The sequence below is a fragment of the Phragmites australis genome, chromosome 24 (assembly GCF_958298935.1).
Source record: "Phragmites australis chromosome 24, lpPhrAust1.1, whole genome shotgun sequence".
Lineage (NCBI taxonomy): Eukaryota > Viridiplantae > Streptophyta > Magnoliopsida > Poales > Poaceae > Phragmites > Phragmites australis.
In genome coordinates, this window is record NC_084944.1 from 12,454,349 (window position 1) to 12,468,183 (window position 13,835).

General features: G+C 43.0%; 1 protein-coding gene across 1 annotated transcript; it reads right to left on the reverse strand.

Moving 5' to 3' along the window:
- Positions 1-287: 287 nt before the first annotated feature.
- On the reverse strand, positions 288-12,281 carry LOC133906907 (acetyl-CoA carboxylase 1). Its single transcript, XM_062348867.1, has 32 exons — positions 11,800-12,281; positions 10,702-11,076; positions 10,386-10,592; positions 10,137-10,295; positions 9,906-9,998; positions 9,602-9,697; positions 9,229-9,402; positions 9,049-9,142; positions 8,783-8,970; positions 8,636-8,686; positions 8,453-8,492; positions 8,247-8,371; positions 8,041-8,157; positions 7,865-7,939; positions 7,709-7,765; positions 7,511-7,615; positions 7,347-7,433; positions 6,849-7,040; positions 6,537-6,725; positions 6,211-6,321; positions 6,012-6,101; positions 5,758-5,934; positions 5,591-5,668; positions 5,377-5,499; positions 5,022-5,291; positions 4,591-4,931; positions 4,223-4,460; positions 3,768-4,135; positions 3,459-3,669; positions 3,009-3,188; positions 770-2,929; positions 288-679 (listed from the first exon to the last, which is right to left on the reverse strand). The coding sequence occupies exons 2-32, from the start codon at positions 11,047-11,049 to the stop codon at positions 623-625; spliced, it is 6,801 nt and encodes a 2,266-aa protein (XP_062204851.1). The 5' UTR covers positions 11,050-11,076; positions 11,800-12,281; the 3' UTR covers positions 288-622.
- Positions 12,282-13,835: the final 1,554 nt, after the last annotated feature.

A 13,835-nucleotide genomic window follows, 5' to 3' on the forward strand; every position in this document is an offset into this window, starting at 1 on the left:
AGAAAGTGCTTACGTTGCAGAACAATGTTAGATGTCACACTGAAAAAATAAATTACCTTTTTCTAATTTAGATGGTTGCATTTCTTCTGCATGGATGAGGGTAGCCCAGTTACCACTTAAACAAAGTACAGTTTTGCACAGTAAACACATGAAACCATCGCACCCTCGAAAAACGTGCATATCATGGAAAACTGAACGAAAGGGTGTGCGCCACTGCGCCCTAGCTTCTAGTTCATCTTAATCACGACCTAAGCACAAGTCGCATCGAAACGTGTTTTCACAGGATCAAAGATAATCATATATTATTTGGATTTAAAAAATAAATAATTACTTGATCAGGATTTCTGTTGTATCTGTATGGCATCGCCATGAAACAATTACATGGTTAAAACAACTAAATACATGACTACAGTAGAACAAATAGAGGACACTGCTGGAGCATTCTGCTCTCGCAAGAACTAACATCAAACATCCAGCAGAGCAGAGCAGATACATGATCTAGGCTTGTATGTGTATGGTATTGAGATGCCATCTCCAAGTGCTTATGTGCAAAAATTGTCAAGTGTGCTTCTGTGTAGTCTACCGAAGACATTATTCGGTTGGGATGTTGAAACACTATCGATCAACCAAGAAGCTGCCTGAGGCCATCAATCACCTGCTCCCTCTTGGAAGGATCCATCTGTACCACAATTCAACAATCAGTATATCAGGGGCATGATCACAGAAACAGAAAAAAATAAGATTAGGGACAAGTTCGAAGAAATCTTACCTTGTTCAGCAGGAGCGAAAGACCGTTCGGTAAGGCCTTCACATCTGAACTTTCAGCAAGGTGTGAGAACCATTTGGATACTCTTTCAGCCTTTAGCTCCTCGAGATAGTTCTCATAGTTCTTGGGATCATCCTTCCAGGCGAAAAAAGATTCATCATCGTTCCACTTTTCTCCATCTCCTTCAGCTCCCTTGGACGCCAGAAACCATCTCTTGATATACTCCAGTGCGGACTTGTGGGACAGCTGCTCACCAGCAGCTTCTTTAACTTCCTTGGCAAGTGCATCCTCAGAAACCCTCCTTCGCAATCTCCTGTAGAAGAAAGATCGAGACTCCCCCCAATCAACAACCTTACCGATCACGCCTTTGGCAGCCATTCTGGCAGAGGTGTCATGCAACTCGGCAAACCGAGTAGCAACCTGAGTATATATAGGCATGAGCTGCTTCATCCGAACAGTCATACTCCTCCGAATGGTCTCTGTTTCAGAGATGTTAACATTTTCTTTCTTCATTTCTTTCAGCCTAGCATTCAGGCCAATCAATTCTGGGTCAAGCCGTACCATGCAATCTTCCAGTTCCTTTGGCCTGAATTTGATCTCAACCAATCCTTCTGGCTCAAGGACATTCCCTTTTGCAGTCCTCTCAGCATACATCTCAATGTGCTCCGGATTGATCTTGCTGTCCACCACAACCCAGGCCCCACCTCGTAGCTCTCCACCCATTGGGATATACACAAAAGTGGGCTGCTTGTATGTCCTCAGATTCTCAACAATTGTAGAACCTGCCTGAAGGATCCCTTCAAACAGATCCCTTTGCCCACCAGAGAAGCCTCTCCAGTTAGCAAGGATGAACAGTGGAAGCTCTTCACGGTTGAAATCTAGCAACGCCTGAGCCGTTTTGGTGGCAGAATCCGGGAACCACACCTGTCCTGCTTGAGGGACTACACGCTCGGCAGAATCAAGCTGACCTGGATCAGCAGGGATGACTTGCATCACTGTCTGGGTTTCCACAGCTATGACACCAACTGGTATTCCACCCAGCTTTGCTCTTCCAGTAATAACAGTTTTTGCCCAACCTTCCAATGTTTCCACAAAGCTTTCTCTGTCAAACATACCACCCAACCACTTGCCTTCACTGTCCTGAATGCCACAGATGGCTGTACGAGCATCACAAGCATTCTCAGGGAAGTATGTTACAGGTCTATCTGGTGGATCCAGGGGTTTCATAATAGGAAGAGGACCACCAATATAGGGAGGAACATAGCTGAGCCATTTCAGGATAGCAGAAACACCTTCAAGATCATCGGACACAGTCTGATGGACAACACCATTCGTAGCCATGATTTTGGGGCCACCCAATTGCATATGAGAACTGTATACCTCCCGTCCCAGAAGCTTGTTCAGTGCAGAAAATCCAGTTAAAATAATTGGTTGATCAAGACGTTGTATACACCTCATGCCTAAACGAGCCAGATAAGCCCCAATGCCGACAGCCCGTCCAGTCACAAATGTCAGAGTAAAGGTCTCCTTATACGCCTTAGAATAGGCACTAGCGATGGCACCACTTCCATGTAGATTCTCACAACCAAGTCCATCCTCTTTCCCGACAATGGTATCAACCACCCATCTGGTTTCTCCATTTTCTAGTTTCAGCTCGTGAGCTATAACTGAAGAGCTTAGATGTGAGTAATCTTGTTCAGTGAGGTAAATGTAGTGAAAACCACGTTCAGGGCTCTCATCATCAGACCACCCAACATGGAAGCATGCCTTTATTTCCTCTGCTACACCGAGCCTGGCACCAGCAGTTGCTGCCAGGTAGATAAGAGGAAGTTTCCTCTCACAAGCAAGATTGGTAACAGCATCAAAGAATGCATCTTCCCGCGGACCGAAGGACCCTGCTTTAAATGTCACATCATTTACAACAACTATAATCTCCCGGCCACTTGGGAATTCTGGTGTGGACAGCTTCATGCTCCAAGCAACAATGCCAATATCATTGACGCCCGGAGTACGCTCAACTGAAACCAATGGAGTACCCCATGCTCCAACTGAATCAGCAAATACAAGCTCTTTGACTTCAGCATAGCGTTGATTATGCTCATTAGCTTCTGCAGCACCATAGTTACTTGATTTCCATGACCTCTTCAGCGCTGTTTCAAATGCCTACAGAAACAGTATTACTGAACTCAGTTGATCTGCTTATGCGTGCATAAGGGGGAAAAAAGCAAGGAGCTGTACTCACCAATGGGAAATCATAGCAGTATGTAGTTTCATTTTTCCTAGCAGAGTAACGTTTGAGGTCAATAGCATCCAAAGGCTTGTACGGTTCATTCAATGCAACACCATGCAACGGACCAGCTGTGGGTGTGGCAGAGTGGTAAATAAACTGATGTGTACTAGGGTCCTCCACTTCTCGGTAAATCTGGGAGCAAAAAGAAATTTAGCATAAGGGCATTGAAGTGCAAATGATATTTAAAAGTTCTCCCTAAAAATTAATGATCAGAAAGAATTAGCAGATAGAGCATTTGGTATTCACTAACCAAGTAAGTCATGTACTGTGGTCTATGAGGTAGTGATGGCTGTCAACTTATATGCATATCATAGTTTTTGCACGAGTTAGCACATTTTACAGTAGTTACTGAATTATTACTGTGATTGCTGGTATAGTAGTAGCAATTGTCAAAGAACTTACATCAACAGTGCAGGTGTGGCCAGTAACATTGGTAACGACAACTCTCCAAGAACCACTAGCTTGCCCATCACAATCCAACCAGAGCTTCACTTCCCACTGACACACAGAAAGACGATGCATCCTGACCCCAACATGTTCATATATATTCAAAACCATATGCTTCAAAAGTGAGCATGCAGTTGCTTCAGCCTGATCAACTTCATTAGTCATCCTAACACAACGAAATAGCATGAACGAAGTGAACATCTATAAGGAAATTCAAAACGAAATATTCTTATCTGCATAAAGAAATCAGCTGCATTGACTGACCTTGAAAATGGAATTAGATCAAGCAAATGTTGTTCTCTCAGTATGCACAGATACATGTGTGAATGGCCTGATCTCACAGTCTCACTATGAGCATGTAGCTCTATTTCATCTAGTGCTGCCATCAATGATCTGAGAATGCTGTTTGATGTGAATGATGATGAAGCTTGAGCGCGGCCTACTTCATTGTCAATACTTCCTGACAGAAACCCATTTGTTGCACTTGGTTGTCTGACTATGGTGCGAAGGAACAACCTCTGGTCGTTTGATCTCTGATCTTTCTTGCTCTTGATAAGTGTGTAAATATGCCACTGACGATCACGTGATGGGGTGTATTTTACTTCATTGTAACCTTCCAAATTTACCTTGTCCTGTATTTACAGATATATTGTTAAGAGGTATGGGTATAGTCGAGAGAAGATTAAAAGAATGTGGAAAGGATGAATATAGCTACATACCAGCTCAAGGAATGTGGACAATGGAGGCTCCACATGACGGAGCATTGGAACCTCCTCATAATAAAGCTTGTCAACAGACCATTGGAAGGAGTGGCGCATTGGAGGACGCCCTTCATCTCTTTGGATAATGCAGCTGACAACCTTAACACCAGCACCATTAAGATGTGATGTAATAGTATTATCCTTCAAAATCTTGGACAGTTTGTTGATCCTTTCTTGTGCTTGATCCTCGTCACCACTACAAAGAGAACAAAAATGGAAGAGGTAAGGTAAGAAATCAATGACATCTGTTAATTGTTCATAGAATAACTCTCACAGATTCTTATTAAAATAAATAGCCAAATAAGGATATGGAAGAGTAAGCAAACCTGTCTTGAAGAGTACTCATCTGATTGTTGATACCAACCAAAGCAATATGCAGCATATTGCTTTGGTTAGAATTTAAGTGGTTAGCATTCGAGACACTTCCAGCACCTGCTTTGTATTGCGAAGTCTCCTTCAATGCAGCATCAATTGCAGTTGATAGAAACTGGAGAGACTTGATTACAACCATGACACCCCATCCCTTCTCAATGGGATTATCTACTTGCTGCTTTAGAGGTGCATCTTGCCCATTTGTTTGTTCAAGATACTCTTCAGAGAATTCCCATAAAGCAATTAGGCCAGACCTATGCCATTGCATCCGGATACTTCCCCTCACAAGATAAGGCTGTAAGACAATTTTGGGTTAGTTGACATAAATTTGTTGATATTTAAGTTGTATCAAGATGAGTGAAGTAGTGGACATATACGATGATACCTGATACAATCTACGTATATATGTCTCGACCACTCTCCGCTGAAGAGTAGGATCGCTGTGATCAAACAAAGCTACAAGAGCATCTTCAACTGCCAGTGGAGCACATACTAAATCTTCCATCCTCTCATTGATGGCCATCTTTCTCCTTGGTGTTGACACCCGCTCTCCTTCCTCAGTAAACATCTCCAGCTCTGAAAGGCTTCTCGCTATGCTTGTGCGCAGTTCACTCAATTTAGTGTGCTCAAGAAGTTGGCTTGCTTTAAGTGCCAGCTGCATCAATAACAATATATTATATAATTTTTCAAGACTATCAGATGAGAAAAATTAAAAGATCTTTCAAACTTTTCAACTTTACCTCAGAATATGATGTATGGTTCAAGGCAGAGAAGCGAATCAACTGGTCCCTGTAAGCAGATGGGTTTGGATATACCAATGCTTCCATAAGCCGTAGAATTAATTTGTTTTTGTTTCTCACACCCTTCAAACAGAAACAAATCGTCAGCCAAAAAAAGCCCTTGGATATCAATGTGACAAAAAAAAAATTAAAAAAAACACTTTACAGACATTACCTGGTGGGAGAACACAATGTATACGACCTTCTCAAGGTCTTTTGCATGTTGAAGTCTTAGACGCTCTATAACATCAGACTGAAAATATAAAAGAAGAAAACACAAATATGGTTAGCACATTTTGGTGAGCAAATAAGCATTGAGCAATCCTTATTTTGAAGACTCACATGAATGCTATCATTGAAGAGTTCTTCAACAGACAGATACTCCTCAAAGAGAGACTTGACAACAACACGAGCATGGCTTTCTCTTCCACCCTCATATGACTTGACCAAGCTCATAAGCGGTTCCGCAAGCCTCTCATTAGTAACCCTATCTTTCTCAGAACAGTATGCAAGATTGGCCTACAGTAGCACTTTTGTAAGGAAACAATACAAGTACCCAAACAGAAATCAATGCCAAACAACAGTCTCAAACTGACCTCAATAACCCCCCTCAGCAACTTTGCTGGGAAATCCTTGCTCTTGCGGAAATCAGGATTCAGTTCATACTCCTTGTACTTACCATCCAACTGAGTACATGCAAACTAGTTAAGACATCTGATATGCACCCAAAATAAACGAGAGAAGAAATAAACAAGATGGAAATTGATCTAAAAACACTAGTAAACAACTAATCACCTCATTCCTAAGATCTTTTGGAAGCCGAGTTGCCAAAACAGACATAAGTTCTTGCCATTGTAGAAAAGGGAGCTCCGGGCTGTCTAGGCAATTTAGCAAATCTTGTACAACCTGAAAAGGCAAGTATAGTCGGGCAGATATTGATTAAATATTGCATGAAGACTAAATAATTCCAAGAAGATGGAACAAATTATTTCCAAGAAGATGGGATAGTGTGCGCCATAAACTACGAAGTTGGTTTTTCTTCGTAGATAAGGATAATGGCAGGGGAGAGAAAACTGGAAAGAAAATTGAAACTATAACTATTCTGAAAGTTAATGTCTTACTTCATTGATATTATGTTCATATCCTGCAAGGATCATGTGTGCAGAATTCACACTTGCAGCAAATTTTTGATGAACTTTGCCAGAAATAGCAGTAGGAGGTCTCAATTTTGGAAAGGTGCCATGAAATGGTTCAGCTCTCCTCACAGAAGATGGGTCATCAAGGTCCAATCTTGCTATCAGGTCATTCGCCTGACAAAAAAACAGACATTTAAGTTCGTTTTAAAAAGAAGCAAGTACACTGATTGCATGTAAGTAAATGTACCCAGAATATGCACACAGTACTGTGTGTGTTGAGAAAGAGAGGAATAAAACCTGCATGGCCTGACCCTCAGGCATGAGGAAGTGAATGACACCAGAAGCAGGAAGTAACAGTGGCATGCACATCTTCATGACCTCCACCTCAGCATACGGTGTATCAGCATCCACATGAGAGCCATCCACAACCAGGAACCGAAGAAGTTTGCAAGGTGTATCAGCCAACAACTTTGAAGGATCGTGTTCTTTCTGTAAAGTATCATTAAGAAAAAATTGAAATTTTGTATTCCCGTGCAATGTGAGAATACAGTTAAAATCAAAACAATCCAAAACTACTCATTCCTTCAAGTCAAATTTAACATAGTGAGGATTTTTTAATAAGATCTTAGGCAACCGGGATATCATTTGTCTTTGTAAAAATGAGGATACTAACAGCTGTTAACATCAGAGGCTTTGAAATGAGGATATCCAATAACTTTAGTTTCAAGTAAAAATATGTAAAAGGAACTCTGTTTTAGTATAAACATGAGAGAATAAGAACATAGCTATCTTTACCTGTAATAAGCATGTTCTACCATTGATGAGCAGGCGTGTACCAGCAGCCTCAGTCTCCGCATAAATTACATGACTGTTCCCATCCAACTGAATTACAATGAAAAATGGATCAGACCCTTTTCAAATAGAAAAAGAAAGAAAGGCGTAGGGTAGGAAATATTTACCTGCATTAAAAGTCCACCATCTCGCAGCGAATGTATCTCTGCTTCAATCTCTGATCCATTCATTCTTAATTTGTAGCTACGGGGTCCACCTCTTACTATCTCGATCTACAACAAAGTTTAATCACATTTAACTTTGCATAAAAAAACATTGAGTGGAAGGCTACAAAAATGTAAAGAGAAAAAATAATAGATGAATACCGTGTATTTGCTCCCCTCTATATTTAGAGTAACACTCAACTTAACGAGCGAGATGTGCTGCAAAGGAGAAAGGAGTTACACGGTTACCAAGCTGCTTAAGTCAAATAGCAACAAGCATAACTGCAATAAGGGCATTTCAGCAATATAGTATTATACCTTTGGTGGTATTTGACCTTTGCTGAGATAACCAACATAATCGGTAACAACGCTTGAGCTCCTGCTTGATGCTTCCTGTGAAATAAGAGATACAAATTTGATGTTAGCAATGATATCTGGCTTACAAGCTCACAACCAGGTAAGAAATCATAGTCCTGCAATCAAACAGATCATACATATAGAGCCCCTCCGACAACTGAGAGGTACCATGGGGGCCTCTCTGCTCTAACCCGCATAGCTATTCTGCTATCGAGCCAACCAGTATGGATCTTATTTTCTCGGTATTCTGTGGCCTGTACAAATGGAATATTGAAAAATAAATCACACAAAGAGATAAAGAGTATCATCTAAATAAGATCATTTACTATGGGGGTCATCATACATTCAAGAGATCCACTGTGTAATCAACATTTGTGCGTATCTCTCCACGGATTTGGATCTCTTTCAGCCCAAGTACCATATTGGCTATGGCCAAAGATCTAGATTCCCCAAATGCAAAAACATGACCTGCAACAAAACAACACTGAATTTAACCAAAAGCATTAAGAGATACCAAGAACACATGGGGAATTACATTATGTTACTTACCAAACTGTGAATCAGAAAATTCATGAATTGCTCCTCCTGACTGAAAATTAAGAAAAGGGAAATAATATTTGGGTTAGTTTGTCTCATACCAAGATACATATTTTAAGAAAATTTATTGCCACCAAGAAATATTCAAGAGTAATAATTTGCAAAAAGAACCATTTTGGATGGACATATACTTGCCTTAACAGAGAAATAGGCCCAAACATTTGGTTTGCTTTTAAAGTTTAACTCCTGACAAAAACACAAAAGAAAAATGTCAGTTAATATATGGGTAAGCACAGCTGATGGATTGTCAAAAAGAAAAGCTTACTGTAAAGTAAAACCAACCTCCACTCTTCCACTAGTAGGCTTAAACCCATCATCTGGATCTTCACTAGTAACTCTGACTGCAACACAATGGCCCTTTGGCCTTACAGACTGTGCTTTATCCAAATCAAATGGAGTTGCAACAGCTGATATTGTTCTCCAAGCATGATAGCCACCCCCATGATCCATTCCATAAAAGCGCCTAATCTCTGGAAGGATCCATTTATATGTCAGAACTAAGGGAACAAGATAATCACATCAATCATCAAGTTGGAAAGCTGAAGTACCTGGAATGTTATAGAGGGGTATACCCATTCCTACTGCAACTTGGGCTGCTGGCAAATTTATTTCAGCTATCCATTCAGTCACGGGGTGTTCCACCTGAAAGGAAGCCAGTCAAAAACTCAAATGCAAGAACCATAAAGAATGCCACTTCAAAAAACCTACATTAGAAGTTTAGAACAGACCTGCAATCGTGGATTAAGCTCCAGGAAATAGTATTCGCCTGTTTCCATGCTGTACAGATATTCTACAGTAGCAGCACCGACATATCGCACACACTTAGCAAGCCGCCTTGCCGCCTGTTCAAGCTCTTTAACCGTATCTGGAGGGGCAACTGTGATTGGCCCCTCCTCGATAATCTGTTGCAGAGGTAAATGGTGAAAAATATTGCTACGTAAGAATACAATTATGATTTTTTTTCTTGCACTAGTTCAAATAAAATTTATTCAAGAAAGATATAAAACTTCTACAGTGCACAATACACAATCCAAGAGATGAGATGAATTCCAAGAACTCACAATGGAAACCAAAACTTTGAAAAAAAATCTAAGAGCTAACCTTTTGGTGCCTTCTTTGAACACTACAATCTCGACTGTGCAGTGCTGCCACATTGCCATGTTTGTCACAGAGCAACTGAACCTCCAGATGTCGGCTCTACAATGAAAGAACAAAACAGAAGTTTTCAGAAACAAATATAATCGCACAGAAGCATTCAGGATACAGAGAACAGTGAATGGTGTACATCATCAATTCATATGCCTTACCCATCTAGCATATACATGGATAGCATTTTAAAGAACAAATACAAAGTCAAAGCAAACAAAAAAAAAAAGAAGAGTAAAATCTTAGAATCAGTTCTCACCTGAGATGCCACTTTCATAATAAATATAGGCGAGCCAGGGACTTCTCCTTGCACTTGCTTGAACAGTGCTCTCACCTCATCATCGTTATGTACCTACAAATCCATGCAGACGACACCAAAATTAGCATTAATTAATCTAATTTTTATCCTGAAACTTTAGCTCCATGTTTTTTTTTGAATACTTGACATTTTCCTTTTCTTTTCCAAAGTACAATTGAAAAGAAGACCAACCTTCCTTATTCCTTTACCACCACCGCCCCATGATGCCTTGATCATGGCAGGGTACCCAACCACCTGACAACTAGCCAATGCTTCCTCTGTAGTGGAAACGCAAGCATTCTTATATATCTCCTCGGGAATTGAGTGGCAGCTTTCTGGTGGAACTTTCACCTACAGAGCATTTGATTTGATTTTTAAAAAGCACTAAATTAGTGGAGGAAAAATTGGGGCAAACCTAAACAGAAAGAGGAGAAGGCATACATGTGATCCACTCCATGGAAGAGTTGGAACTCCTGCTGCTTGCGCAAGAAGAGAAGAGCCAATCTTATCGCCTAGTGCAGCCATTGCAGTTGATGGTGGCCCAAGAAAAAATATTCCTTTTTCATTCAGAGCATCAGGAAGTTCTGGGTTCTCAGATGCGTGACCCCAGCCAGGCCAAACTGCAGAGACACGAGTTCTCTCTGCTATCTGTGACAGGTGAATTGACAATATTAATTACCAAATTGTATGGAGTTAAAATACATGTAAACTATTCGAAAAGTAGGTGAAAAGGATCAGGATGATCAATTGTGCTAACCTCAACTATAAGCTGTACATTCGCGTAGTTGTTATTATTTGTTCCGCCAGGAACCTCTATGAATTGGTCGGCTATTCTTATGTGCTCGGCGTTTATCTTCAAGTCCTCTGGAGTCGCCATAGCAACCAAGAGAATCGCCTTCTCCGTTCCGAAGGTCTCCAAAGCCCATGTGCGGATGCTGCGCATGAACTTGACCGCGGCCATCCCATTGTTGGCAACTAGCACACTGTGTATTGGTGAGTCGCCACCAAGCGCTTTGCAGAATTCATCAACCTCGGACGGAGAGGAAGGTTGCCTCAAATTAAGCATCCCATTCAGTATGCCGTTCATTTGGTAGGGTTCGGCCATTATCGCGTCCTCCGACCTTCAGACTTTCTGGTAGATGCAAAAGAAATAGATTATCAGCTCATCAATTCTGACAAGCGAAACAAACACATTAATATCAACAAATCACTACCACAATGCTACTACAATTCATCATCAGGCGTATTTGAAATTCGCATATGCAACTGTTGTTTTCTATAATACAGTACTTAAATGATAGTGAGTGACTAGCAAAGAACTGACTATTTAAAGGGGTAAAATTCCACAGCACCAGATAATTGTAACAGAGTACCAGCATCCGGCAGAATAAGAACAACAGCAAGGGCATAGATTGAGAGTTTCTAGGCAGGTGAATAGGCTGACTATGTATGTGACCACAGAAAAGTCCGCAGTAGAGGTGAGTCCAAAATTGCGAGCACGAGGTGTGACCGTGTGAATACAGCACAATCATATGCTAACAGGCAAAGCAACAAGCTCCCAAACCAAACTGGAAAAAGAAAGCCGTGGCCTGACTATTTATTCTTCTCGCCAACAGGCAAGATCTCCATCCCCAACCCAATGGGTGCGACCAGAACCCGCCCGACGGAATGCCGAGCCGAGCACGACGCGTGATTGAGAAGCAGGAGAGATGGGACAGAGGCAAAATCGCATTTTGGAGCTAGATTTGGGTGGAAAATATCTCGAGCTGGCGCTGCAGCGATGCCAAATTCTAGCACGCAAGCAGAGATGGCAGCAAAGAACAGCACAGAACACACACACACACAGAGTCCGTACGTCCGTCAGTCCGTACAGAGGCGCGCGGCGCCCGCTCGCCCGCAGCCCGTTCGACGGAACGCCGCGACCAGCGACAGCGCCGACCACCGCCGCCGCCGAGCAGGACAAGGAGGCGGAGGCGCCGGCGCTCGGCCGGCCAGATCAAGATCCAAGCGGCGCCTTAAATGTGCTCGCCGACGCGCCGCCCTCCAAGTAGCTACAGCGCGTGCTCCCAGACCCGGGGTAGAGAGAGAGAGAGGGAGGGAGGGAGACAGTGCGAGGTGGTAGTGGTGCCTCCTGTGGCGACGCGGCCGCTGCTGCTGCCGCGCCCGCGCGCGCTTTTTAACTGCCCGCAGCGGTGGCCACGGCGCGGCGGCCCCCACGCGGGCCGGGGGCCGGGCCCAGGGAACCAGGGTAGACAGAGAAGGCGGAAGGTGTGATGAGGGGGAGACGAGAGGAGAGAGAGAGAGAAAACTGAGTTGTGATCTTGACTGAGAGATGGGAGGGAGAGATGGTTGGAGGTTGGATGATCCAACCCCCATCAACCCCAGCCTGCCCTGCCCAGCATCATCACAGACACTCTCACTCTTTCTATGTCACCCCATAGGAATTGTGGTATTTCCACTCCTGTCCTTTCACCGCGGAGGCTTCAATTCCCACGATGATCCATAAGAATAAAAAAATTCAAAATCCATATCTATACCATGTAAAAACAAGACGTGATATTGGATGCGTGGTATTTAATTTTGGAGGACTACAAATAGATTTCAAACAAACCGTATATATGGGGAAAATGTTTTTTTAACCGGAACAGTAAGGAGACCCCTACTGATTAAGAAAAAATTAGACCATTTTGAAACATGTCCACCAAAAAATAAGGACTCCAACAAACCCGCTCATGTGCAATTTTTGGCGACTTGATTTCAAGCTCGCATGATTGGAAAAGACAGGAAGGTGAAATATAGGTGGGGACAGGGCCGCAAGAAAGTGCTGCTATAAAAAGTACAGAGTCTTTTCGAGAGACACGCACGTAGCTGCATGTTAGCGGCGACGCAATCGATACAGTTACGCTAAGGATATCTTCTTTTTCGAAATGTGCTCAAGTGTATGATCAGCTGAAAGCAAACCGGCCAACCGAATGCCTAGAGGAAATTAACAATGTTTCGTCTGAAATTCCCACGTCCGAAACAGCCCTGAAACACATAGCGAGAAGTATAGTCCCAATGTCGAGGAGAGTTCCACTGACCTCTGCTCCCGCGCCGGACCGGAGCGGCGGCGGCCTCAGATCGATCGGTCGATGCGCAAGCCTCAGATCGAGACCGGCCCGGCGAGGCTGCATTACTTATGGTGGACCGGCGCTCTGGCCGCGTCCGATCCGGCCTCGATCCGCCGCCGACCAGGTCATGTATCCGTTTCCGAAGCGGATTGAGAGAGGGGTTCAGAAGCTAGCCGGCCGAGATCGAGCAGGCAGGCAACCGCTTCTTCTTGTTCGCTTCGCTCAGCGGCCGGCACACTAGAGTGCCGATGAGGAGGCCATTGAGCAGTTGCCCTGCTTGCGCATCACTTTGTTGCCGTTCCGTTTTGCAATACTTTGTCGAAGTTCTCGCAGATTCTGCTGCAGCGATTCTCATGAAAACATGGGACCGTTCGGTTCGGTTCGGTTCGGTCGTCGATGCATCTGAGCAAGGCCAGATTTTGACTTGCTCCAAAAAAAGGTCAAATTTGATGAAAAGAATGCTCTCTGGACGATGCGTGGGGGTGGCCAAGCCATCCAAACATCTGGCATTGCTAGTGGACAAGGCCAATGTGATATATACACAACTACACAAAGTATTCAGTGTTTTTCTAAATAGCACTATTGGAATTTTAGGCCTGCTAAATCACCCGCCATCTGGTATCCACTAAGTAGACATTAATACGCACTAGTACAGAACGATACTGTACAAACGGGTAAAAACATTTTTTCACAGACGTTTGGCGCACCCGCCTGCGACCGAAAGCCTGTGAAAATCAACGATTTTCATAGGCGCAAAAGTGACCGCCTGTGGAAATCGATT

Coding starts and splice junctions, on each gene's coding strand:
- LOC133906907 (XM_062348867.1), bottom strand. CDS start 11,049: ATGGCCGAACCCTACCAAATGAACGGCATACTGAATGGGATGCTTAAT. Junction 4,932..5,021: donor ATATACGTAGATTGTATCAG/GTATCATCGTAT, acceptor ATTGTCTTACAG/CCTTATCTTGTGAGGGGAAG. Junction 680..769: donor TTTCGCTCCTGCTGAACAAG/GTAAGATTTCTT, acceptor ATTGTGGTACAG/ATGGATCCTTCCAAGAGGGA.